The 27,380-nt window shown below is 37.1% G+C and overlaps 3 protein-coding genes across 11 annotated transcripts; 1 reads left to right on the top strand and 2 right to left on the bottom strand.

Moving 5' to 3' along the window:
• Positions 1 to 1,293: 1,293 nt before the first annotated feature.
• LOC112288858 (vacuolar protein sorting-associated protein 54, chloroplastic) lies at positions 1,294 to 10,910 on the bottom strand. The gene is made up of 19 exons (XM_024533531.3): positions 9,613 to 10,910; positions 9,217 to 9,279; positions 8,000 to 8,079; positions 7,386 to 7,518; positions 7,038 to 7,112; positions 6,765 to 6,924; positions 6,324 to 6,412; positions 5,958 to 6,211; positions 5,570 to 5,741; positions 5,217 to 5,300; positions 4,367 to 4,633; positions 3,716 to 3,930; positions 3,394 to 3,547; positions 3,146 to 3,227; positions 2,838 to 2,917; positions 2,384 to 2,548; positions 2,128 to 2,195; positions 1,946 to 2,026; positions 1,294 to 1,645 (listed from the first exon to the last, which is right to left on the bottom strand). The coding sequence occupies exons 1-19, from the start codon at positions 10,507 to 10,509 to the stop codon at positions 1,504 to 1,506; spliced, it is 3,261 nt and encodes a 1,086-aa protein (XP_024389299.1). The 5' UTR covers positions 10,510 to 10,910; the 3' UTR covers positions 1,294 to 1,503.
• An 864-nt stretch (positions 10,911 to 11,774) lies between these two features.
• Positions 11,775 to 16,670, top strand: LOC112289095 (uncharacterized). Of its 6 annotated transcripts, XM_073537306.2 has the most exons (8): positions 11,781 to 12,240; positions 12,440 to 12,598; positions 12,775 to 12,886; positions 13,255 to 13,354; positions 14,328 to 14,515; positions 15,185 to 15,229; positions 15,733 to 15,824; positions 16,023 to 16,670. In XM_073537306.2, the coding sequence occupies exons 2-8, from the start codon at positions 12,547 to 12,549 to the stop codon at positions 16,181 to 16,183; spliced, it is 750 nt and encodes a 249-aa protein (XP_073393407.1). In that variant the 5' UTR covers positions 11,781 to 12,240; positions 12,440 to 12,546; the 3' UTR covers positions 16,184 to 16,670. The 6 variants fall into 6 exon arrangements, with proteins under 6 accessions (XP_073393408.1, XP_090110466.1, XP_073393407.1 ...); XM_073537307.2 differs by lacking the exon at positions 12,440 to 12,598 and having other exon boundaries at positions 11,775 to 12,240; XM_090254340.1 differs by lacking the exon at positions 12,440 to 12,598 and having other exon boundaries at positions 11,776 to 12,240; positions 12,755 to 12,886.
• LOC112288981 (sucrose nonfermenting 4-like protein) lies at positions 16,500 to 23,886 on the bottom strand. Of its 4 annotated transcripts, none has more exons than XR_012218535.2 (15): positions 23,623 to 23,886; positions 22,221 to 22,308; positions 21,853 to 22,038; positions 21,424 to 21,615; positions 20,768 to 20,827; positions 20,520 to 20,609; positions 20,125 to 20,241; positions 19,680 to 19,821; positions 19,034 to 19,207; positions 18,849 to 18,912; positions 18,485 to 18,554; positions 18,110 to 18,230; positions 17,390 to 17,504; positions 17,050 to 17,137; positions 16,500 to 16,759 (listed from the first exon to the last, which is right to left on the bottom strand). XR_012218535.2 is itself a non-coding variant. In XM_024533801.3 (14 exons), the coding sequence occupies exons 1-13, from the start codon at positions 23,730 to 23,732 to the stop codon at positions 17,416 to 17,418; spliced, it is 1,503 nt and encodes a 500-aa protein (XP_024389569.1). In that variant the 5' UTR covers positions 23,733 to 23,886; the 3' UTR covers positions 16,929 to 17,137; positions 17,390 to 17,415. The 4 variants fall into 4 exon arrangements, 2 of the variants coding, with proteins under 2 accessions (XP_024389569.1, XP_024389567.1); XR_002971735.3 differs by having other exon boundaries at positions 17,107 to 17,137; XM_024533801.3 differs by lacking the exon at positions 16,500 to 16,759 and having other exon boundaries at positions 16,929 to 17,137.
• Between the last annotated feature and the right edge of the window lie 3,494 nt (positions 23,887 to 27,380).

The following is a 27,380-nucleotide window of genomic DNA, read 5'->3' as shown; positions in this document are numbered from 1 at the left end:
ATATTATTTCTAAGTTGGTAATTTGTGTTTTTAGTTCAAAACCTATTACACATATCAATTGGTATTCACTAATGCTTAAGTGTTTTGTCTTTTGGCAATAAATATCTTTTTTTAATAGTTAGTCTATGCCAAATTCTAACCAAATTGTACTACAAATTGGTAGCAAATTCTATTTATATAAGCAATATGATTAATTCCAATATCATCCTTTAAAGTCCTTGTAGTCTTTCTTAATATTTATTAGATCCAATTAGAATAATATTAACAATTGTCTCTAAGATGGAATTGTTTCTATTCTAGAAATATTGTCTTTCAATTGTCACCAAAATACGACTTAATTTACACCAAGTAGGAATGTAAATCATTCAATAAACACTTCTACCTCAATTATACATACTAAACTTTCTTGCATGCAATAAATTTAAGTTATAATAAATATGCCAATTGCATCCATCTTAATTGTCATTCTAAAATAGAATAGGTTCACTCTTTGACAAACATGACAATGTATATTAACTCCAATTGGTAACTTAACATCAATTCAATGTCAATAGAATGACCTCTTGCTCTCCTCTTGGCAATTTTGTTTTTTGCAATTGTTATCTACTTTAAAGACATAAAACTATTGTTCACAAACTACCTTCTTACATAATAACATGAACTTAAGTAAATACAAAGACTTGTTTAAAAATAAGATATGATTTATTCAACAATTTTTCAACCCTTCTTGGTTGGCAACAACTTCTCAACTAGAATGTATTCATTATAGAAATTCTTCCTTATTATATAGGATGTTGAGTTGTAACACCTAACTATTCTTTAACAACCTATTTGGTAAAAACCTATTTAATAAGAACCAATTGCCTAACAAACTATTGGTAAGATGATGAGTTATAAAGATTAATTTATGGATACATGGATGTTTGGATGGATAATTACAAACATAGACTCCCATTCAATTGTGCACTTAATAATTAGATATAGATGTGTATCATAGTCTTAATTTGGAAATAAGTGATTACAGTACAATTTGTTATTGAATTGTCACTGCATTTTTTGCTGAGGCTGCAATTGAAAATTGCTACTGTATATGCTATATTCCTAATACGTAGGACCACTCAAACAGCTTAAAATTAAACTGTCATACAATTGCATTTACTTTGTTCATCTTTTCTTCTTTTTTTTCACACTTCTCCATTTACTCCATTGTACTCTTCCTTTATTACAAAACAGAACTAAAGACATACACAAAAGGATTTTTACCATGTATCAGCGGGCCATTTGGAGGCTAAATTATGATCAAACCCTCAGTCCCTTAGAACTATCAAGATGTGGCATTCAAAGAATTTAAGTATACAATATTGTTAAATGAATTTCACATTCTGCACCTAGGAAGAATGTAGCCGTCCCACCGTCCTATCTGATCACCTCAACCATTGAAACGTACTGCCTACATTAATATTTCCTCAAGCTACCACGTACCTACTGTAAAGCTACGCTTAATCATGCTGCTGGTGGTTCTGCTCCAAATCTTTGCACCAAGAGTTCATCAAGCTCTCCGGGCTTCTGCTCTCCAGTTGAGCCCACATTATCCGACGGTAGCCCTCTTACAGAAGTCAAAATAACTTGGATGTCCCTGTACAATCTGATACAAAGAGCCACAAGGTTCAATACAGAGGTTGAAACTTTACAGCCGATACAAGAGTAATGTACGTCACCACCTGTCTGACCAATTCCAAGATTAATGAACCCAATCATATGGTTCCTTGACCGTAAGGTATGTAGAAAGCGACCATTTTATTGCAGAAATAAAATTCCACTAACTTGCATGTGAAAGTAATGTCATGAGAGACAACACTGTATCTTCTTATAATCTGTAATTCCCAAAACAACTTCATTCTTTAATATCGCTCTTCAGACAGAGTATAAGATAGTAATGGCTGACCTCGACTTCGCTTGAGGAGTGCTCGCGTCCACTTTCGAATATGCATCGGCGAGTACAGAGTGAAACAGTAAAACTATCCGTCTGCAAAGAAGCATCTCATTTAATCAGATATCCCCCCGATCTGTATATACCGAGCGAAACCACAAAAATGTCATAAAAGAGACGAAATGCCAGACACTCACGTGAATATGGAGCGCACGTCCTGCTCCAGCAAGAGCGGTGACAAAACTCTATGAAGAACACCTACTTCCTGCAGAATTTCAACAATAAGATGCCTGAAGGTTACTAAACACTCATGGAAACCCATAAAGCACGGCCAGAATCGCGGTTACAGCTTTCACAAATGCAGGCATCGAATCATGGTAAAGAAGTTCATGTAACAGCAGCACAGAACATACTACACACACTGATTACCACGAACGAAGTTTATTCCCTTACCTTTGTCAAACCCTTAGCAAATGGACTTGCTTGATTGTCACCATCATCTGGTCGATTCCAGGTTTCCACAGTTTGTGATAAAGTGGGAAGGTGCACGGTCAACAGACGATCCTTCATTATAGCCACCAACTTTGAGTGAATTTCATCCTTGTGTACTCGATAATCCTGCATCCAGTTCACATGAGATGGAAAGGTCAACTTATCCAAACAAACCGCAAAATCCATTTTCATTATTTCAAAGAATGACATTTAATGCCTATGCTTCAGCTACAGTATAAGGAAATCTCAATATAGACTATCTACTCGTACCTGATATTTACGACTGTTTCAACATGCAAAACTTGAGAGTAAAATAATCAAATCGATATGACGAAAAGGCATTCAAAAACTGCATCGGTAGTAAATTCATGCTCAATAGAGTAGTAATCGGGAGAGCTCCAAGTATTTTTCATACCTGTCTTACTCGGTCAATTTCCGTGAGAAGCAAACCCTTGCGAGAATCAGGAATATGCACTGCCAACAACTTTCGCACATCTGCAAACGGAGGAAAAGGATGAGTACAATACACTCCATCAACAAACTCTAAGAGTGAACACAACATCCATTTTTAAAGACCAGGACTTCAATCCATTTGCACTGACACCATAAATAATTTGTATGAAGTACAGAGTTGTGAACTAACGAAATTTTTAGGATCACAGTTCTCTTTATATATTCACACGTGAAAAAATTCAAAAAGGTTCTGAACTAAGGGCACAATACCTGGAATAAGAGCATAGAAAAGGCTGATCGTCTGACTTGCCAAAGCCAAGTGCTTCGCTGTGATGGATTTCAAACCAGCAACCTATCCATCCAAAATGTGATCAAGTAAAATACAGAACTTCATATCCAGAACAAAATTTGAAAGGAAATTCTGAAGACACCTCTAACACACACTTATGCTCGCATGAATATGCAAAATGAACGTACCCAAACAACTATTAATCCTTTTCAAAATGCTGTGAGAGTACCTGCATAGCTCCAGCACCAAGAACAAGTTGACACGACCGGGAGTTGAACAGTTTTAGAATCTCAGCAACACGATGGACAATTTCTGTGGCCAGTGCAGGAAGAGCGTCGCTAATATTGATGTATTCCGCAATCATCTTCAGCAATATAAGCCCACTGTATAAATCAAACATTGAAATTAAGTCAGGAGCTGCATCCGCACAAGAAACAGCAAGGCCGTAAAAAATTCACTAGTCTGATACACCCAAGTGTTTCAAATTCCAATGCACCACTCACCTGACATAAACTCAAGGGAAAGGAAAGTAAGGGTAATTAAATAGTTACCAGTTAACACAATGATAACTAGATCCTCGTATTTGGATACTTTTCATATGCGGTCTTTCACGTGTCTTCTTACTCCGACCAGCACTTGAATCCGTCACTGTAGCATCTACTGGTGGAGTGTGTGACGGTGTGGACTTTGATGCATTTCCATTCGGTACTCCTTCACCGTTGACTTGCTCGGCTGCACTTTGCCCGTCACCAGCTTCTCCAGTAGCCTAATGAAAAACATTATAAACACTGTTAATTTAATAACTATTACAGATATGTAGGAATTCTGAGCTATATCGCTCAGTTAGATATGAAAAGACTTTTCTGACTAACGCACTAAGGGAGATGCACAACGCCCGCATGCTCGATACGGAAAATAACGGCAGCAGTCGCCTCCTAGATACTTTTATACCCATCTTGTGACAAATATTCCTTGTCACGATTAGTTTCCGGTTGTCTTCTCCAATAAGACCATACTCTAAAGAACAAGTATTCATACCAACTGGCACGTTCCTGAGCTGAAACCTACTATTTGCTCGATGTGAACTGTGCAAAGACCAAAACCAAGATATCTTTAAAAAAAGTTCGCACGACTGCCGATCGACCTTTGTAAGTAATTAGAACAAGTGGAAGGCCAAATACTAAACAAAGCACTATAATTACCTTGTCTTTGACTGCACTGTCGACTTTGTCTGCCTCTAGGGCACGAGCACTTTCATCTGAAGCTGGTGCCTCCACAGTAACAGCTTCAGGGAGTTGATTAACTGCTTGCTCAGAGGCATCAGTACGAAAGACGGTGACTGCAGCAGTAGGAAACCCATTACTAGATGTGTCGAACTCGGTGAACCTGTCGACAATAGCTTGGAACTCGTCAGGCGCATCAACAGCAGTCCAATTTTCTTGCTCCAATATAGCTGTTATCTTCGATACCTGCAAAAAGAAAAGAGTTCAAGCTCAACTTACATTACATAAAATACAAAGAAAAGATCCACATTTATACAAATGACCAATATTTCAGAAGAAAGCGGACTTAAAAAGATTAAAACAAATAAATAGAAGAAACGTAAGAGGAATGAGGTAAAAGTCACTATGACGGATGAAGGTCGAACACAATGGTCAACATGTTAAATGTTAAACCTCTAGGGAAGATATTATCTAGTTTTCTTTTAATACTGGGTATAACTGGAGTAAAGAGCGAAGCTTCAAGTAGTATTTGTGATATTGTTAGTTTTTAAAATAGTATTTATGGTGTCGCTAGTACATAAGCCCTGCGGCCTTTTCACAACAAACATCCTGCAGGACCCCATATCAGTCTAGGAAGCTGAGCCGACGGAATCACAATTATAATTCATCCAATGTAATCAAATATTGAATTTTAATTGGAAGTAACATATTCGAGTTATGAAACAAATATGTGGAAACTCACTCCACTATCCTAGATGCTAGAGAATTGATGAGCATCAAAGAATATGAAAGACAAAATATGTACTTCTAGAAAATTAAGGAACAATACCCGTATGTTATGCTGATTATCAACAAATGACTTGGATTGGGACTGTAATGTGCCACGTATGCTGTAGCCTAATCGACCTCCAACCTGAATATTGATACAAATCAAGTAGGCTTCAAAAGCTGAACTCAAATACCGAGAAGTGCAATACAAAAGAAGTAATTTAACCAAACACATAAACTCGTTACTCAGCAGCCTATAATAAAAAAGAAATGTTCACAAAACTCAGCATGCAGAGTTGAAGATCATAAAGATAGCCTGCCACCATGGATATCCACATGGTGAACAATAAAAAGTGAGCATTACAACCCAACTACTCTCAAATATACGTCACAGAAAATGATTCATCGGCTTACTTTCTCAGTTGCAGATATGAATTCCTGAGTGATATTGTAGATGAAAACAAACTCCTCCAGGCGCAGTTTGGGATGAATATGTGCCCGCACCCCAAGAAGTTTAGCCCATCTTCCATGTGCAGCATCACACGCTGCACATACTGCTTCAGTGTTCTCTAGCAACACATCCGCTCTGAAATTCACAAGTTGAATTTGTCAGAACAATAGACAACGTTGACCAAATGAAGCAAGACATGTAATCATGACTTAAGAAGAAAAAACTGAACCGTAATTCAAGAAAGTCTCAAGTTGGTTTCAAAAAGTGAGCAGCTTCAAAAGATCCGCGCAGCAATGTTTGCGACAATCATTCTAAAAAAAAAAAAAAATAGAATCATAACAGCAAATATACCGAAATTGCTTCGACATATTAGATGCAGGCGATGAGGCGCTCGTCTTTGCAGGTGCATAATTAAATACAGATGAGTCTCCGGACAAGGAGCCGAAAGAACCCATGGTCCCTTCCTGTGCAGTCTCAGCTGCCGCCGCTGCAGCAGCACCAGATGCAAATGCTGCTGCCACAGCTTCTGCTGCATAACTTCCTTGCAGTCCTCCGATAATCTGCTCAATGACAACCCGAATTCTCGCAGCGCGCACCAGTCGGGACTACGTCCATAACCACTACTATCATTAGAAACAGCATTCTCAAGTTACATAATCTGAAAGCGATCAAAAAGAACCAGATTCGATATGGAGAAAAGCGATATGTGCAATATACCTGAACGGCAGCAAACACAGCAGCAAGTAAACGTCCAAAATTTTCGGCTGTCAGTGCCCGCAGTTTGAATGCAAGAGACACACCTCCTACTGATCAACAAATAATATAATTTTGTTAATCATAAAATAGAAAATAAATATATATTAACATTGTCAATACGTAATGTAATGCTCCACCACGACTTCCAGATGTTCAAAGTTGGGAGAAGCTGTCCCAAAACTCGCACTAAACAAAATCATATCTTCAAATTCAGCTTTTCACTATAGAGCTGTGGAAAACTATCCAATACACTGTAATTTAATTAAATCAGGTTCAATAATATTGAAAAGAAATGATGATATTTACGAACCTCTTAGTCCCAGCTCCATACAACGTTACTATGTCACAAAAGTTTAAAAGAAAAAGCATAGCTAGGACTGCGCACATGTGTTCAGCACTAACCATCCATATCCGCTTGTCGATCTGTAGAAGGTGCCTCCCCAGCATCAGGTGTCCTTGAGAACAATATAGGGAGAAGTTCCGCCACCACCGTCTTAATTGTAGACTTTATATTGTTGATTAATGCATCCTTGTATGTCCTCAAAACTGCAGAGAGCTTGGACTGGCTCACAGACAGCCACCAGTAAACAGCTTCATAAGGAATCATAAGGTATACCTTAAAGTTCGACACCATCAAAGGGAAAATTATCGCCGGTCACCGGACAGAAAACTTACAGTTCTAAGTAAGCCTATTACGATAGGCAAAAGCTGGTCGCGTAAGCCTCCTTCTTCGTCTGCACCCAATGATGTCTACAAAAAATCCTACAAACGAATTAGAACCCTAAACTAAAAGATTGTGTATGCAGTACATAATAAAGAATGACAGCTTGCATACCTATTGAACCAATAGAAACACTAGACAAATTCACTTGGGCTCACCAGATAATGAAAGATCACAGACAAAGTAGATACACGCGACTTAATGATTTTCTATAAATCATGTATGGCATTATGAAATTACTGGAATGTACTCTAATAGCAAAAACAGTCGAGCTCAACCTATCACAATGCATGAACACTGACCTCATAAGACTCGAACTCTGTCGTCAGTGAAACTAGACCTTTCTCCCTTGCAGTAAATCTACTCAGAAGAGCACTAGTTTCAAGATCCGAAGAGTGATGGATGACTGTTCGTACGAAATCCTCCGCTAGAACACTGCATGAACACATTACTTCTGAGCACAAACTTGGTACAAACGATCTCAGAGCTATTACACCTCTTCTTCCGGAAGTTACCGAGTGGGTAAATATTTTCAGGAAGCTACAAGCTCGTTCAATAGATGATCAATTGTGTTACCAGGGCAAAACATAGTAGTGCAAATTCTTCATGCTACCATGTGCCATGAGACACATAAAAAATCGTGCATCCAAAACGTCAATCATCTCAGAAAGTTAGAAAAGCTCTCAACGATGTGAATGGAAGCCCAATTATCAATCCATCATCATTGGTATATGGAAAACGAAATAAATTAATTCAATCCAGAAGTGTAAGCCAATCCTTTCAAGCAGTAGAAAAGATCGGCTACCTGCTTAGATTCAACGACCTAAGTAATCTCCTAGAAGCAAGAACTTGTGGTGAGACCATCCAGTGCTGATTAGGAAAACAAAACATAAGAGTGCACCATGACAAAAAGTACCTGTTCACTGACTCCACAGCAACGCTCAGCTGTCCACCGAGGTGTCTAAAGCAGTGCAGTCCAACAAGTTCGTCCCCACTCTGTGAAACCCAAGAATGAATAACTGAAATGTATTTTTATACCTCTAGAATCGGATTTTTGTTTTTAGATTACACAATATTAAAAAAAAAAAAAAAAAAAAAAAAAAAAAAAACCACAATTAAATACACGCACACGACGCACAAAAATTGATATCACACCAAAACGCACCACACGATCTGAGACTATATTGAAGGATGCTAAGGTGGAGACAAAGGAAGGGAGGTAGTCTGGACAAGTTGACAAATGTTGCTGCACAGAACACGACTTCACATCTCGCGAAACATCGTTTTTTTACCTTGTCCTTTAAGCAAAATTATGAAAACTTAACCATCCTCATTAAATTTACAAAGTACCATGTTCTAAAGGTTTGTAGTGCAATCATATCAATAAAGCTAGAATGACCTAAGTCGTTGGGCACAAAATTGTGCCAACATCCCAATTTTGAAAACAAGGTAAGTTTAATAGGTCAAAAATACTATTTTTCTTTTTACGACCTCCAACATCCGCGAAGTTTCATATCTTTGACTTCATATACTCAACTCTTGCGAAATCATCATGGGACACTACTAAACTTCATGGATTGTCTACACATACCAAGTCGATGATAAGGAGACTACTATTCATAATCTGTACGTGGTCATGACCAAAACAAGACATCAAACTAAAATTTATAGTTTGAGAGCAGAAACCTCTATATACATTTGACTGTGAAAATTACTCCTACTACAAAACAATCATATGTCAATGTGCATTGAATGTCAGAGATCTTTATAAAATATTCATTGAAGCTCTTCCGAAACCTGTTAAGAACTACGATTAACTAGGTTTCAACTACTCAACAACTGATGAAGCACATAGCATCACTTCTTAGCATAAAGCCATGGTCCAAAACATCAAAAACGCCTTCTAACGACGGATATTCGAAAAGTTACACTAGAATACGATTTCAAATTACCCCTTTCAAAACTAACTGCACAGAAAGGCGGAGACATTTTCTACTTGAACTGACCCTGAAATGTCTCCTTGCCATGTACACAGCACATTAGAGATTTGCAGGAAAACTGCTGTTACCAACCACCTTTCACCATCTCACATAAGCCATGTGTGCATCAAGACTTAATGAAGATAATACCCACCAGCAATTGTTGTAAATCATCGATAACATCCAGAGTACCTGAACAATCTCCAGCTGCTACAAGCTGCGAAAGAAAACATCTCGGTTATCCGATTAGACAAATTTCGATGTATGCTGTCACAGGAAAAAGTAATTGTCTAATTACGCTGAAAACGACCTTTTTTTCCCTCTGTTTTAACAATTGACTAAGAGCATCAATCGAAAACTCGCCCGGTGCTGACTGATCAAGGCTTCGTGGCCTCATGCCAAGAATTGAGGCGGTATGTTTCATCGATTACAGGTTTTCAACAAAATCTTTGCAGAGCAGACTTGTCAAGAGAATGAACTAAAATATCGTCCAAATGAGGATAGGAAGTAAAGCACTAAAATAATGATTGACGAGCTTGGTATGTCGTACCAATCGCAGAGTAGACATAGCTTGATTGACATAAGTGAGAAGCTTCAATTTCTGATACAAATCCAGCATGTCGTTTCTGCGCATTTGCAAGCCTTGTAGATGTCTAGCAGAATCTACGATGTCACTATCCAGCAAGCGTACCGTTCCTTGTAGCTCCGAAATCTGGTCACACGCACCTACAATTCTGCTATTAAGATCTTCCAGCTGATCCAGAGCCTCAAAAAAAGAATCAGACCGGGCTGAAATTTCCCTAACGAGATGGAACTCTACGAGATCCAAGTAGTGAGACAGTTTCTCCTGCAGCATCATATTCTGCGGGATTGTGGAAAATGGGCATGCCGACTGAAACGTGGACCCTTTCTCCAGCGCAAAATCTTCCGCAAAATACAGAAAAGGAATTTCACGCAGACAAGCCTGCAGGCCGTCCCCCTGCTCTCCATTCAACCTGCTATCTCCATTTCTATCTGCTGCAAATGCAGCTGCCTGATTGCTTTGTTCCCGATTTTCATGTCGCCGGACGTCCGAAAACCGGCCATACGATTCCGAAACAGAATCAAGGTAGGGTTGAAAACTAGCTCTCGTAATGTCAGGCAGCACTCCCGGTGCTAATGGAGGAGGGAGCGCTTCCGCATTGGGGTCGCCGGATGCAGGCAACAACCACGTCCCCCAGGAAGCGTCCTGATTATAAATTCCCGACTTCCCGAGCCGCGGGTTGTTCAGCACGGACGCCAGGCTTTGGCCATACTGAGAGGTACCCGCACCTGTTCTATTCTCCGAAGAAAAAGAGTTCCCCGACGACTGATGATTCACTATATTCGCACCTACATTCCGAGGATTTTTCATACTCTTCTGCGACCCCTCCGGCGGAGACCTAGTGGAGGAAGGGGACGCTTCCATCCTCCCTACTCGTCCTGCTCACAGGGCTTTCTCCAAGCTTGCGGCACGAAGCTCAAAGCACTCTCGACCTTGCTCCACGCGCTTCCCTTCAACGCACTGAAAACCAAAGCAACCCTAAGCCAGGCCAGGCCAACTTACACAAAAACAATCTCAACAAAACACTCCTCGTAGCGATCTCTTCCCCTCCGATCTATCTATCTGTCGCCCCTGCAGTGGAGGTAAGAAGACATCGCGATCCCTCACGCCCTGATTGCAGAGCATCCGAATGAGTATCACAATGCAACAAAACTAAGATTGGCTCGAGGCCACATCACTGGCAATCCCCTTCGCCGGGCGCAGGCTTGGTCTCTCTCTCGCCTTCCTTGCTTCCTTCCCTTTCCCTTCCCTTCCCTTCGCGATCGAATCGAGTCTAACACAATAACAACAACAACCACAACCACGACAACGAATACCACGACGACGACCAGCACTTTTTGCGACGTCGTCGAGAATGAGGACGAGGTTCACGACGGTGACGGAGATCCTCGTCACTTTCACCGTCGTCGGTACAATGGACGGACGTTTTCGTTCGTCGATATTCTGTTGGGGGGAATCGTTCTAAAGCACAGAATCGTTGTGATAATTGGTTGAAATCATGCACCGATGTATGTATTTATTTATTTTTTTATTCATGTTGTGATAAAATACAGCCACATTTTATTTCATTTTTATTTAATTGGGTTTGAAGTGGTGATAAATTATGATTTGACTTTACACCTTGTCTAAGCAAATTGAGTTGAACTGACTCTTGCTATTTTGAACAAGTGTATCTCAAATTTATTTGTTACGGAGGAATAGTTTGACCACAATGAAACAGGATTTTTGGAAAAATTTTAAAACAATAAAAATAATAAAAATAAAATTTTCGTAGTAAATTTTCATAAAGTAAGAAAAAAGTAAAACTACAAAGCACACTGATTTATGTCCAAGTCAAAATAATATCTGTCAATAATTTAATTGGATGATCTAAGTAGTTTGTTTAAGAGATTATCTTGATATATTAGCATTTTAATTTAAAAAATAATAAAATGATTACTATCTTAATTAAAATAGTTTTTTCTTTTTCTTTTTCTTCTCCTTGTAGATTCTTGGCAACAATATACATATAATTCTTGGTTACATTGTTGAATTTGTAAATTGTTATTCTAATGTGTGTATTGTTTCACATCAATAACTAGCTTTAGCATATCACTCCCTAAACAAAGCAAGAGTTTCCAATGCAACTATTTCTTCATTAATATTATTTATTTAAATTGTAATGTTGAGAGCTATACTTATGCAACATGCATTGTTTTTGGTGATTGAATCACATTCATAAATGCTTACCCAGTTTTTTTATATAACCTCTTATAACTATCTTTTGTATTCACATATTTTTCACTTTTGAGTGTAAAAGTTATAGCTGAATGTAAAAGTAATAAAGTGCCTTAGAGTTTAAACTGAAAAAGGCAATAACACTCTGGTCAATTATAACACTTTTGCACTTTGTTAAACACTTCATTTTTTAAAAAAGGACCAGACATTTCATAAACTAATCCAACGATAATAGAAATATTAAATTATGTAACTTGGGATACAAATAAAAATAAAGGAATAATAAAAATACCAACTTGTTATAAAAATGATTTCTATTCTGCAACGATTCTAAACTTAGTCAGAATCATTTCAAAAAGACGTTATTTGCGAAAAGTGGTAATTTCATGTGTGAAAATATTGCATTTAGAAATAAATTACCAATTATACAATATACCCAACTTTATCTTTAATACAGACAATACTGAATTATTATTGAAATCAATTATTATTGACATTTCAAATTAAGCACAGGGCTTTGATATTATTGATTCGTCAAAGAAACAAAAAATCAACATTGAAATCGTTGTTTGAATAGAGCTTATTAAAATATTGTACACAAAAAACATGGGTGAACATGCAATAAGCAGTCATCAACAATTTCGGAAACCCTATTTATCAAACTTGTATTTTTGAATAGAGAAAATGGATTGTAGTGGCAGAAATAACAACAAACACACTAGTTTGGAACCACTTGGTAGCATATATTTTATTGACTACAGAATTAAAAACATATATATATATATATATATATATATATGTGTGTGTGTGTGTGTGTGTGTGTATTTCATTTTGTTTGATGAATATGTGAATATTTATTTCTACTGAATTTTATAATTTTAATTGTTGGTAGTCCAACAAATTTTTCACCAGGAAGCAGCTTTGACAACAATCCAATAAGAAGTTGCATCAAGAGAATGGCGCTTCCTAGTCACTTGGATAGCTACCAAGTATCCAACCTATTCAATCCACCACGTGGAATTAGGTTTTGATCAACTCAATTGTGTATGTGAAAGTTGATGTTACATGTTGTGAACCCAATATATATATATATATATATATATATATGTGTGTGTGTGTGTGTGTATTTGAATACTTACAAATAAGATTATGTTTCCCTTTCTATGTAAAATATGTCTTGTGGGTATGTTTGTTTGATCACTTTTCAATGACATGAGTGTCTTTGAATTTAAAAATCAGTTTTCAAAAGCTCTTCAATTTAATTGGGTCAGGTTTTCATCAGTCACATGTGTTGCACTTAAATTGTTGTAGTACATTGAAACTACGATTTGATCTATTCTATTCTAAGCAGTTATTACTATTTGTATTATGTTTTTATTTTTATTTTGTTAGGGATGAAATGTTGCGGAGGGGGATAACACCAAGAGATCACCATCGTGACAACAAGGCTCTTGTTGCTAGAACAAGTGCAAAAAATCATGCTCTAAGACAGGTTTGATTTACTACTTAGCTTTGAATTAGAAGTATTTGGGAAATAGAAAAACCAAAATTTAAGCAATAGAATTGGAATAAATTCTAAATAAACTCAATATGATGATTATTTGTAAAATAAATTAAATTAAGTTGTGTTGAAATTTTAGCAAGATTATGTATTTTTTATTATTAGGTGTTGACATGGGCATACTGCAATTAGACATAGTATTATTTTGTATAATTTCACAGTAAGTAAGATTTAGGTGAAAAGATTGTAGTGTGTAAATTTGACATTATCAACACATTTTGAGATTTTTATAATGATGTCTAGGACCGTAGTGTATAGTATATATACTTTATAGTGATGTATAGTAATGTAAAGAAAAACATTTAAGATAGTGTACTTCAGGTTTCTATAACATGTAATTTTTCAATTTATTTAAACAATTCTTAAAGTTAATTATAAGACGAATGCACATTACTTGTTTACAATATTCTCTTCTACATAAACAATCACTTCCTTTACCCTGATCTTTGTTAACCAGGGTATCATTTGGTTTTGTTTACAAAAAGCATTTTTAAGCAAGAATATTGACTAGGGTTTACATGGGTTTACAGGGGATTTAATAAACCCTATTTTTACTATAATTATTTCGTTTTTTGTCATAGTGCATATTTATTTTCCATTACAATTCTAATGCATTTCTTGCTCTGAATGATCTCCTCCAAACCTCATGTAAGCTCTAGTCAATATTTTTGCCTCAAAAATCACTTCTCGTAAACAAAAAAAAATTGTTACTCTATTTGATGAAGGTTAGGGTTAAGAGGGCAGACATTTTGAAAATAAGGAATGGATATAACAACCCTCATAATCTAAATACCCTACATTTTGTACTAAATGATTGTGAGATTTTTCTATAAATTACTTATTTTACAAATTTACTCATTAAACTCTAAAATCATGAATGGGTTGAATCATAAATTTCAAATAGAATCCAGAAGCCTTAGCAACATTTGGAACTTCTCAAGAAGGCAATGTGGAAAAAAAGCCAAAGAGGAGGAACGGCATTGATTATGTTTCCAAAAATGTGAAAAGTGCAAGCAATACTGCAAGGGATAGACCAAAAGTGGAATATCCAAACTATATGAAAAAAGAAAACTTTGGCAAAGTTCCATCATAGTAGGTGCACAAATGATGTGTTTTAAAATATTGCATTTCAAGTATATATATATATATATATATATGTATATATATATATTTTTGATTGGATATATGGCTTGAATTTCGGTGTAATAATTTGGAATAAATGTTTCTCTAATGTTTATCAAATACTTACTTGAGATGAATTTGAAGAATTTATCTTAAATTGAGCTAAAAAACCCTAATTGATAAGTATAGAGCTAGAGGAGGTTTTTATTACATGGATATCATTCAAATGTTTTATAATATACAAGTTAAACTTGTATGTATATATATACTATTATGTACCAAAAGAAAATATAAAAGGGCCAAAGAAAACAATATATATATATATATATATATATATAAATATAGTGGTAAATATCTTTATAAGTTTTTGACTGATTTTGTTTTCAATGTCAAAATCTAGTATTGAATTTTCGAAATAACTAAGAATTTGTTTAAGTGATTAGAAACCTTTATATTATGTATATGAGATTACACTTCACTATTGATTGCTGTTATAAACACGTTAATTAAACCCTGAATGTATTTTATATTATTGCATATGGATATGTATTGTAAAAGTTCTGCATGCTAACAGGATATTCCCTAAAAATAATTCCAAATTGTGATTGATTTTTCCTTCCCTCAATTTGAATGATTCAGTTTATTGAGAATAAAGACGGAACTTGCACATGACACTGAAAAAAGGTTTGTTATCATAATTAGACAACAACTTCAACTTCAACATCTTCTTCGTTTGCTTTATTGACATTCAACCAAGTATTGTTAACTTCAGAGTGAACTCAATCTATCATCCTGACCAACATAGTGGATCCACAATCACAACACAACAAGACAAAAAAATGGAGTTACATGAACATTTTCTTATCACAGTTAGAAACCCAGTTAGAAGAGAGTTCTATAACTCAAGGCTTTACTTATCCATCGAGTACACGAAACATATTTGAAGCTTGTTGCACATGCTCATGAGTAGCAGTAATATACATCACACAGAAGTCTGGTGATGAAATTCGGCTGATAACTGTTGAATAAATTTAACTGCATTTTCCATTATATATATATATATATATATATATATCTATATATATATATATAGAGAGAGAGAGAGAGCGAGAGAGAGAGAGAGAGAGAGAGATAGATATCTATAACGAGCGTGAATGAAAGAAATGCTTCAATAATGTGATGTGTAGGTTGTTGGAGAGCCAGAACAAGAATTTACCACCTGGGTTGGTGCTCATGGAGGAGGCTGACAGGATTGATGTTCTCAACACTCTGAAAAACAGTATATCCTTCACACATTCACCAAAAACCACTATATAGAAGAGAAACAAACAAATAAACAAACAAAAACGACTTTTCTGTGATGTGATGTGCACTGCAGTGGAGTAAACTTGCCATCGTCGGAAGAGTGTTATTTTTAAAAGTTTATTTTCATGTTGCTGTTTTTTCCTTCACAAAAGCCCCGTTGAATGGCATCCAGGCAAGGAGAAGTTGGAGACCCAGCTGATGAACATGCCGCTGGTGATCCAAACCTCCACACAGAAGCGAAACAAAAGTGAACTGGAGCTCCAGTTGCAAGACCTGGAGAAATCCATTAGTCGATTCTCAAGACCCAAAGTGTACATTCGACTGAAGGATTGAAGGTTGCAGGAAAACGCAGGAAATTGTGCAGGATTGAGTCCTCTCAGCTGTTAGGGTTTGATGCGCTACTCGAGTTCTTCTGTAGGTAGATTGTAGTGCGTTGCAGAGTATGTTTTTTTGCCTCATTGGATTCGAAGTACAGAACACGAGGTCCAAGTTGCCTCAGCCAGTTTGATTGCAATGCTGGAGGGGAAGCATGCACAGTGAAGGCAACAGGTGGATGTAGGCTTCAGTTTGAGCATGCATGATGAGCGCAGTGATACGATTTGTCCAAGGAGCAACAAGAACCCGACTAGAAAAGAAGAAAGAGCTCGAATCAATGCTAGAAAACTGAACTTTGATTCCAGGTTGAGTGGAGATATTTGAGAATAATCAACCAAGTTAGGGTTACATGGATGCAAATAGAAGGTACGTCAATATACTGTGTAATTGTTGCCTTGGTTGTCGCTTCGAATACATAATTGCCTGGGTACCATTTAGAATTCAACCCAGTCTGGGATCATTTGAGTTGAAGAGCCTTGATTGAGTCGGTTTGAGTCATTTCCTCGCATTTATAGTTACTCCAAAAAGGAAGCGCTGTGGACAAGTCACACGGTAAGTGAAACTTACGCTCTTCCAGAATATCGAGCAATTAACATTGTGGATTCTTCTTCGACGCAATCAAAGTTGCATTGTTGCTTCTACGGGCGGTTCTCAGAACGATGGAGAGCTAGTGCATCCACTTTTTTTGCGAGAATACATGAGTTGAGTGAGAATAGACTAGGATTACATAGCCTGAAGAGATGTACATCCATAGAACTGAAATTGTATACATATAAAACCACCTACGTAAATAGTAGCAATGTATTGACTTCAACAAAGCATACCAAAGCATTGCACTTCATTGCACAATTGAAAGGAAATAGCGTTCAATAAAATTTTACCAGTTCAAACAGGAAAATCAGACGTAATTACCTACAAAAAAAAGGAAATTTTGAAGTTGGTATTTCAGGTAAAACATATAAACACGGTTTTTTCAGTGGAAGAGCAGTTAGAACCATTCTGGAGCACATTCCACACATTACGTTTGCATCAAGCTACATAGAACCAATATTGAAAGATTCAACAACCAAAAGTCGAAGTCTAAGCAAGGAACCAACCCTATCCAAGATAGGATTGCACCTTCTTAAAAAAATTTAAATTCAGACAAATGTTAACAATCCTTACGCTGGACATTTAACCCAGCGTACAGCTTATAGCAAGAACTGAAAAACATCTCGCAGTGTAATTATTCCTTCCACTTGTCTGCTTCCAGCTTCAATGCATATTAATCTCCGAACTCCTGCACACATCAATGCATATAGTACATTGTAGATAAACCAGGGAAACAAATAGGTCATGGATGCGCAGCGTCGTCAAGAGATAAGTCACCATGATAGTGGGAACAGGTGCCATGGCGAGATTCACATCATAGCCAATTCTCCAACTAATCTAACTCAAAAACCCGAAATTGCAATTGAAAATCGGCGAAAACAAACAAAAACTAAAATACTCAAAAAATATTTTATGGTTCTCTCACGTTTCTAACGCTAAATAACATTCTCCCGATGGAGCTTAGCTACTGAAATTCGCCGAGAAGAAGACATCTTGCAATTTAATCTCTACATAAATTCATGAGGAATTTGTCTTATCAAATTACAAACCCCCTAGCCCGAGTAAATATATAGATCACACTCTATCAATGCAATTCACATCACCTGAGGATGATAACATACCTTTAAAAGCTAATCGAAGTTAAACAAATGAATTTTCCACTAGAGCACGTGAGCAGCTCAAATATTACTACTCCCGCTAACATAAGCATTCGCATAGAACAGAAAGAAATATTTGACACACAGCGTTCTATAGGTTTTTAGGATCTAGAATTCATCTTCACTTCTATCATACCTGGAAGAGCCAGACGTTCTATAACGTAGCGTAACGAGTCCGATCGAATGCACATGTGGTAACGATTGCCACTGAGAGGGCCAGGTCCTGTCCAGTCTTGCGCAGCCCCTATCTGCAATGCCTGTAACATTAAGTCACATGTGAGGCCAAGTTGCAAAAAGCAACTCAGTGGCGTGCTTAACAAAGGTTAGTCTGAAGGACCCCAATTGCAAATCATGCCACTGTATTTATGAAACATATAAGAAGATTGAATCAAACATGACAAAAAGAATAATCATCCATCTCGGCACAACTATGCCACAAGCAAGAACATCTCTCAATATTTGAAAGTAAAAACAAAAAAATAAGTACACGAGCTGTGCATGTGCATCACACCTGACTGACAGTCAAGTCATTTAGCTGAGGACGAGTATACGTGCTATCCCTCGCAAGAGCTGTGATGTCCCTGAAATATCTCGGCAAACCGATGTTACAATGCTAATCAGATAGATAAACTAAGAATAGAAAACTCCAACACAAGTATACTTGTACAACAATGATCAAATAGGAGTGGATTTGTAAAAATCAGGTGCTTATACAGACATTGAGAAAAATGGTATTCATATGTAAATATCCCAATAAATACGACATACCAAAATTGTCAATTACCACTTAATACGAATGAGAAACAATATTCTGCTTTAGTGACGTCAAAACCGAAGTCAAATCAACATGTAGTTGAGTTCGTTGTAAAGCATACCCCCGGGCATAAACGTCTTGAAACACACCGTTTTCGTCCACAACAGGAAGTGCACTTACCCGAGCTGCATAATTAAAATGTTGAGCACGCTCAATGAACTGAAATGGAATAACTTTCACTTGAAACGCAATCCATACACCGAGAATTGTTAAATACAAAAACTCTACAAGCGTAAGAAACAGAACCTTCAAGCAGCAAAGCAAGTGCACGACTGAGGGATTCATCTCGCCGCAATACTTGCAGAGGTCGGCTACCAGGTTCAGCTATGCCTGAAACCCAATTCCCAATACGCAAGGTTCCAATGGGTTGAGAAAAGAGAGGGACAGATGAAGGAACATGCCGGAAATGTCTACAGAGACCTGCACATCAACAAATACAAAAAACATGATCATGATTCTTATAACGAGACACTTTCCAAAAACATAAGCTAACACAAAAAAAATGCATGTATCAGGGTACCAAGTCAAATTTGATACCAGAAAATACATCACCATATAAAATTCAATTAAGGTGTCTCACTCGCAGAAAGACATTCTTGCGTCTCAAATAACTTTCTCAGGCGCACGTTAGTTACCAAGAAGCGACCATTAATTACTTGGTTGAGTAAAGTCTACCAAAAAAAAAAAAAAAAAAAAAAAAAAAGAAAAAAAAAGATTTCCATTTTAGAATGAAAATCATAATTGTCCTTCTCATAGAAAGCTGGCCACAGAAAACTGCGGATCATCAAATTCCTGGGATCGACAAACTTTAAAGCATGTCTTTCACAACAAGTGCTAAAATTTTGAAGTGCTAGTTAGAAAATGAATTTCTGTGAGTAAGGAAAGGACCTACATCTTAGAATGCCAGATAGGCAAGCTAAATGTAACAACTCTGGGATGTGCGAATGAGGTGGATAGTGCAAGACGGGCAGCTGCGCGACGTCAAGTCGCATGAGTTCATTGGCCACATGTGAAAGGGTATCATCTGGTCCCACCTGAAGATTTATCAACAAAACCGATCAATACAGACTTCTAGTCAAGACGTCTAGCCAGTGCACACCCTGAAAACAAATACATCCACATTCTTTCATGCACGAAACCACTTGATGCAAAAGAGGATGTATATTAACAAAATGCGCTAAGAGAAAAAGAACCCCAGGAGAGGAAGGATTGGTGTGTGCACAGATTGAATCGCCCACTGTGACAACAGAAGCTATTTTCCATCCTGAATTTTTTTTAATGACGCTTTAAAACTCATGTAAATTGGCACAGACAAGGAGACACATCTCAGCACTCACATATACAAGCGAATGGGATGCAGACGGGAAAAGTGCTTGCTTCTCCTTTTTCCATTCTTCAATTGTGTGCATTTCCAACTCTTCCTCAGAAAACACTGAAGCACCATGGCTTCCAAGCTATGTACAGCGCAAGCAACATAAATCAGATATCCTGGAATAGAGGAAAAAGCTAATATCTTTCAATGATAACGCAGAACTAAAAGCGCAGCGTGGCCTATGTAATCAATTGAAAAGATCATGAATTGAATTGCATCACTAGATGGTCAAATAAACATATTCAGGATCGATCATCTGAGTCAATAACTTCCTACCAGATCCCACCACAAACAAACAAATATAACCAACAAACGGTATAAAAGAAATATAAAAAGCAGCCATGTGGTGCGTTCACTTACACGCTGTAATATTGAAATGAAGTCCGACGCTGTAAGCATTCCAACGAACTGCTGCGATGAAGAGTCCCATAATGGAGCTCCAGGAATACCCTGCATAAGTAAATATTCATAGTTCAGCTAGGTAAAACTCTCATTCCATGTACAGAATCAAACGCAGTATATGACTACCTACTGGTTAAGAAATTGTAGAAGGAATGTTTCCGAGGCTTTGCATTACTATAACAATACATAGAATACACAATCCATACCTGTTCATAGAGCGCATGAAAAGCTTGTTTCACTGGCAACGCCACATCCAGAGCCACAACCTGTACACGCCACGCATCTGTTCAGACCACAGACCAATGATTTCAATTCTGAAACTCAGAAGGTCTATAATAGCTCACGTCAACATCAATAACAGAGATAATATGTAATGGGTGTATTTGGATACCAAGTAAACTATTCAATTTAACATACTCCAATGCCTACTGGATACCATCATTGCAGTTGAAGTAGGACGGGACTTAATTCTCAAATGTCTGCTAATTCAATAGGTGAAGAATATCTACACATAAATTTAACTGAAACATCGTATAATAAGTCTATAAAACGTCCTTTTGAAGTTGTGAAATTAGGATAATACTCTAGTACAACATTATGCAACTTAAAATGAGTATCTGCATGCTAATAAAGCATCAGTGGTCGTTCATGCTTGGATACAGCTTGAGAAGAAGATAATAAAGTCAAAAAACAATGATCAACACCACCAAACAGCACGATTTTTCCTCGTTATACGAAACCGAAATTCTTCCCAAACAATCCTCACAATGGTTGTTTTCTTTTCACTTCGTGCACGTCTTTAGAATGATATAGAGTGCATGATCCTGGCGTGGGGTTGAGAGTATGTTGTTGTCGAACATACCTTGCCAGATTCAGGCAGTAAGTCATAAGCGAAATGTCGGTTTAAAAAATCGGCTATGTTTTTCCTTGAGGCTTCTGCTTCAGCAGAGGACACAACTGTGGCCCCAGATTCTGCCATAACAGCTCTATCTACTTGCTGATGATCTTGTTGCACATCACCATGAATCTGAGGAAGATCTTCAGCTCCTGACCCCTGTCAAATGAAACAATTCAAGCACATCAAATAAGTCGCACATATGACATGCTAAATGTACTTCAGTACAATTCAACAATATCACCGCATCAGAAGACACAATCTTTACAGAGAAGTCAATAACATGTTGACATCAGCATTCCCAACGATTACAGAAATAGATGACTGGTAGTCATAATAAAAGAAAATAGCGCAGTCACAAATGTCTTCATTTCAGTGCTGTGTTGCGGTGCTCACAGGTTGATGAAGCATGTCATGGTCAACATCCATGGTAACACCCGGAGTACCCATGTCAGGAGCGGGAGGGAGGATAGGGTGTTGCGGCTTGGTGATCAGAAGCCAATTATTGACTTGACCGTTGGACTCCGCCATGTGTGCCTGCTGCTCATCATGTCTCCATTCTCCATCCACGATGAACTTATACTGCAATGACACCAAACACATCCCGCCTTTTAAACATTAGATCTCCAATACACTTGTTTCATCAATGGGAGCAAATCCACCTAAATCAAGCATCCTAAGTTTCTACTATAGCCTTAAAATAAAATTAAAAAAAAGAAAAGAAAAAAAGGGGGTATTCTAAACAACCAGCACAAACTGCATACCGTGTGATAACCTGGTGCCAAGCTGCATATCACTTGAAAAACACGGGAAGACCCTTCCACGGGAGACAAAGGTAATGTATCCTGCCATCTGCAGCCATATGAAATTCAGTGAGGTGTAGGCTTTTGTCCACTCATGCACAACGAAGTCTAGAGCAAAAGCCCAAACCATTCCATCAGATATGCACTCCACTGACTTGGTACGAGGAATAAACCTCACGACCAGTAACCGTTAAAAGGTACGCACACACAGGAGCTGCCCATGCAGAAGATTATTCTAGGTAAGATGATCGCCCACAAATTTTTGAAGCTATAAGTAGTCGAGCTCCACAACATAACCAAAATTTATTTCACTGATATACACCAGTATTCAGAGAGAGCTCATAAAAAGCCACAAGCTCGTCACATTAGATCCGCTCCTTAATTCTAATCGCTGAGCCTACTTAGGCCAAAAGAACTGCAGCGTGGATAAATTGTGAGAATGTTCAAACACCAAAGAGAGACTGCAACAGTGAGGAGAGGTGGCCAGTCTGACACTGATAGAGAGATAGTGGTGGCATTATCTTGCGCTATTGTCAATTGAATGATTAACTGTAACACTCAACCGATGGTTAATCAAATGCCGTATTAATATCCAAGTCAATACCACGTTGATTAGCAAAATATGAGATATGAACGAAACCTTGTATTTGACCAGCTCATCCAACTTCGAAAAAGGAAACCCAGCTACACATCAAGATTGCACAAATACAGACAAAATAATCAAGTTCATCGCGAGGCTAGGCAAACAATGCTGATGACAATGGAAGAATCGATCTTCCCACGGCAGAAAATTTAGGTCTTCCCATAGCATCCATAGATGAATAGTGTCCAACCTCTACTCGCGGTCATGGTGTCATTACCAGACAACACAAACACCAAAATTCTGTACTCTCAAGTCCAAATTGACCTTGACTGCGGATTAGTAAAATAAGTGCACCTTTCCATCACTTCTTCGAAACCCTCATTAGTAGACTGAACGACTAAAAATCACGTCAGCGCCGCCCACAAGCATTTTCATGCGCCCGATTAACCCAAACTCGTGAAAACAAAAACTCCTATACTGTCCATTCAAGAACTCACGAGATTTTTGGACCATTCTAGAAACCTACAGGAAACCTTTTTTTCTCCCAAAATGCTTCATCGATGGGCAACAAATTCTTCGGCCTGAAAAAATTAATAACTCTCCCATTGGCAATAGGAAAAACCTCCAGCCCTCGACAGCCGCCTCTCCTAGAAACAAATCCACCCGCTGTCCCAAGAGATTCCCTCCCTCACTCCGAATCTTCCACAAAAGCAGTATCCACAACATCCAAGGAAAATGATGAACCGGACTGGTATCGAGCCGATGGAGAAGATCACGTACCGTGTGAAATCGCCGCACAGGTAGACACGACGACCGCCGTGCGGCCACACGAAGCGAGTGGGAACGAGGACCGGGACGGGCGCGGCGGCCGCCCCTTCTTCACCAAACATGAGGTGCACCGGATGAGCGGCACGAGTTGGGAGAGGAGCACAAGGAAGCGGATTAACGCAACAGCCCGCACGATTACGAGCTTCAACACGATGATGAAGAGACACACACACACGCACACAAACAAACACACAGCGAATGCGAGAAAGGTTGAGAGAGACGAAGAAAGCAGCGGGCTTGCGAAGGGGTCGGCAAGACGATGTCGGGCGGGCAAGCGGGCAAGCGGGAAACGGGCCGGGCCGGGTCAGATCGAGCCGAGCGGGGGGGCCAATATGAGGACCTGATCCCGCCCTTCCTTACTCTCGCCCATTTGGGCTCTTTTCGTCTAATAATGCCCCTTTCCTCGGACTTTCGGACGCGACCAAGCCATTTCCTTCTCATTCCCCTTCATGAAGCGTGGACTAAGCCTCGTTGAGGTTTTTCTAATGTTTGTTGTGGCGTGGATGAGGCCTCATTGAGGTTTTTCTAATGTTTGTTGTGGCGTGGATGAGGCCTCATTGAGGTTTTTCTAATGTTTGTTTGTTGTGGCATGGATGAGGCCTCATTGTGGTTTTTCCAATGTTTGTTGTGGTGGAAAAATCACCACAATGATTCTACATCAAAATTCCACATAAAAACATTGTAAATTATATGATGTAAATTAACTTTTAATTTGAAGCATCATATGACTTGAAACTGCATGTTGCATGTTGTTCCATTATATTCTATGTTATTCTACTATATTCTATGTCATTCTACGTTATGGTGGTACTTCTTAATTCCATGCCTAGTGATCTCACAGTGCTACTCTTGACAATTTGTAGCACCAACATGCAAATTTTGATCTTAGATTGATCAAGAATTTAGTTATTAGATTTTGATCTTAGATTGATCAAGAATTTAGTTATTAGATTATGATCTTAGATTAATCAGGAGTTTAGTTATTGCTACACTTTTGTTTTTATTTTAATTGATACAATAAGATATATAGTTAATTAAAGATGGTTTTGTCTCCTTTGATTTATCTTATTGGTTTATCTCTTAAGCTGTTTTGTATAAAAAAATATTTTTTTTAATATTAATTATCACTAATTAAGTTAAACAAATCATCATTTTATGTTTTTAAATGAAATTAAATTTACATGCATATTTCAAGATAAATCTTAATTATATAATTTTAATTGTTATATTTTTTATTTTATTGATATCTTTTATTTAACCCAACAGATCTTCAAAAATATTAAGTACTTGATGCTTGAGATAAAACCCAATTTTGACTTTGCACATGTCTTTTAGAAATGTACGTAAAAAAACACTTAATTTATAAATTAATTATAAATTTAAATATCATCATGTTTTTGATATTTTAAATATTTCATAATATGCATATTTTTGAAATAAATGATTCTCATATAATATAATTTTTATTAGTTTTAAAATTTTAAATATGCACACAACAAATGTATATAAAATAAGAACAGACTATGTCAAAAACCAAAGATTCTTTTATTCTACAGCAACATAAAACTTCATCAAAAAATAGGACAAAATAGACCAGAACAGAATAGAACTAAACAAAATAGAACATAAAAGATAAATTGAGCAAACAAAAATGAAATAGAATAGAATTGAATAAAAGAATAAAAAACCAAATTTTACTAAAAAAAAGGGTCTGAAGCCATACCTAATCAAATGTCCCTAAAGGCCATCGCCAATTCTATTTATATCTTATCTTGTTACCTTAGACTTTCTAGAATATTCTTAAATCATAAGCTCCACCTAAATAACTACCTTAAACTCTTTTTTTAGAAGGTTCTATAGTAGATCTGATCTAAATAACCGCCCTAAGCTTTTTGTAAAAGGCTCCATAATAGATCCTTCTAAATAATCATCCTAAACTCTTTTTAGAATGTTCCACGATAGATTCTACGTAGTCCATCAATCAAATCCCAATTCTAGAAACTTCCATGGTTCTATCTATCTATATAGTTATCTTATCTATACTCCACTAATACGGAACGTCCTCGTTTTGCTCCTAATGGTATCTTAAAATTGTCTCTTGGTAATGGATGAGATTTTGTTCAAGTTTATATATTGCGTTGTGAATGGGATAACTTTTCCATAAAACTTACTATTAAAGTTGTAGACGTCTGCTACCATGACAAAGGTAGCGATGCTCCAAAATGCTCTCTACTTCATATTCTTGTTGATCATCAACTACAACTGGTAGTAGTGGTGGTTGATGTCGATCTAGAAAGCACTTTGGCTCAATATGAAATTCCTTCATTTACAAAACATGAAAGATTGGAAGGACCTGAATATGTAGTGGAAGCTCGAGGCAATATGCAATATGAAAAATTATTGTAGAAATGCAAAAAGATTTAAGTCTTCAAAGTATTAGTTTGTGTATTTGGATTGATGTAGCAAGTGGCTAGTTGGTGTTGGAGAATAACACTTGATCACCCTCTAGAAAGGTCTTATATTGTTGATGGTTATCTGCATACTGCTTCTGTGAATTTTGTATAGTAAAGAAGTGGTGTCGTGCTTCTTATAAGACTATTATAAGTAGTTGTATAAATTTCTTTGTTATCAGGTTGCTAGTATCGATAGAATGATGACAAATTATTGGCGTAATTGGATGTTGATTGATATTCAAGAAAAATAATGAAAGATTAGTACTTGCTTGAATACTATCATTGTAAGTAAACTCCAAAGGCATCAAGTATTCATCCCAATCATTATAATGAACCACCACAAATATTTGGAGCATATCTTCTAGAGTTTGATTTGCACGCTCTATTTGCCTCTAAGTTTGGAAATAGAAGGCTGTAGATATGGCAAGTCGTATATGTAATAGCTTGAATAAGGCTTGTCAAAAACAACCTATGAAGTATGGATCTTGATTTAAAACAATGACATGATGTAATCCATGGTAACAAAAGACATATCAAAGAAGGCTTATACAAGCATCGAGGCATCAATATCCGAGTATACCACGATCAAGTAAAGTTACTTCAAGAATTGATCTATAAAGATAGCAATCACGGTATGATTATGAGGTGTTTGCAGCAAATATATATTGAGATCCAAAGTCATTTGCTCCCAACGTGCCAAAGGTAGCGGAATTGACTGCAATAGTCTAAGAGATACTACATTGCGTTCTTTATTACCTTAATATGACTCACAAGAACATACAAAGGCTTGAATATTTGTCAAGGACACAAACTAAAAGAAGATGCATAAACTCCTAAAATCAGTGTCAAAAGAAAAGTAACAAAATAGAAAAAAAATATGTATATTTGAAGAAGAACTAGAATGGCTATTTTTAAATACTAAAAAACATAAAAGTCTTAAAATTAGACTAAAAGTAAGAAAGAAGTTGACAAGAGTGAAGAGGGCTTCATTCTTCTCTTTATATATACTATCTAATTAGGGGCTACATTATAATGTTTTATAGGACCTCCAATATGTATTGACTTTATAGGACACATGCCTTGATATATATAAGGCAAGTTTTTCTCTGTGTGGGCCACATAGTTAGCTTGATCTTTAAGTTAACAACATATGTAGCACATGGCCAACTTGTTGACAACTTTTTTAATCCAAAAAATCAATTATAGACATCTATAAAGTCAAAGCAGCATCTATAAATCTTTTAAGAAACTTCTATA

The sequence above is a fragment of the Physcomitrium patens genome, chromosome 11, assembly GCF_059467195.1.
Source record: "Physcomitrium patens ecotype Gransden chromosome 11, ASM5946719v1, whole genome shotgun sequence".
Lineage (NCBI taxonomy): Eukaryota > Viridiplantae > Streptophyta > Bryopsida > Funariales > Funariaceae > Physcomitrium > Physcomitrium patens.
Note: the sequence above shows the minus strand (reverse complement) of the source record. Positions and strands in the feature narration are given on the sequence as shown.

Excerpts from the sequence above, each read along its gene's own strand:
- LOC112289095 (XM_073537306.2), top strand. The coding sequence starts at position 12,547 with ATGGATTGTAGTGGCAGAAATAACAACAAACACACTAGTTTGGAACCA. Across the intron at positions 15,230-15,732 it reads GCACATGACACTGAAAAAAG|GTTGTTGGAGAGCCAGAACA; the intron begins GTTTGTTATCAT and ends TGTGATGTGTAG. Across the intron at positions 15,825-16,022 it reads TCTCAACACTCTGAAAAACA|GCAAGGAGAAGTTGGAGACC; the intron begins GTATATCCTTCA and ends AATGGCATCCAG.
- LOC112288981 (XM_024533801.3), bottom strand. The coding sequence starts at position 23,732 with ATGTTTGGTGAAGAAGGGGCGGCCGCCGCGCCCGTCCCGGTCCTCGTT. Across the intron at positions 21,616-21,852 it reads ATGACATGCTTCATCAACCT|GGGTCAGGAGCTGAAGATCT; the intron begins GTGAGCACCGCA and ends TTCATTTGACAG. Across the intron at positions 19,208-19,679 it reads CCTATCTGGCATTCTAAGAT|GTCTCTGTAGACATTTCCGG; the intron begins GTAGGTCCTTTC and ends GTTGATGTGCAG.
- LOC112288858 (XM_024533531.3), bottom strand. The coding sequence starts at position 10,509 with ATGGAAGCGTCCCCTTCCTCCACTAGGTCTCCGCCGGAGGGGTCGCAG. Across the intron at positions 5,742-5,957 it reads AATATGTCGAAGCAATTTCG|AGCGGATGTGTTGCTAGAGA; the intron begins GTATATTTGCTG and ends TGTGAATTTCAG. Across the intron at positions 3,548-3,715 it reads AGTTATCATTGTGTTAACTG|TGGGCTTATATTGCTGAAGA; the intron begins GTAACTATTTAA and ends TGATTTATACAG.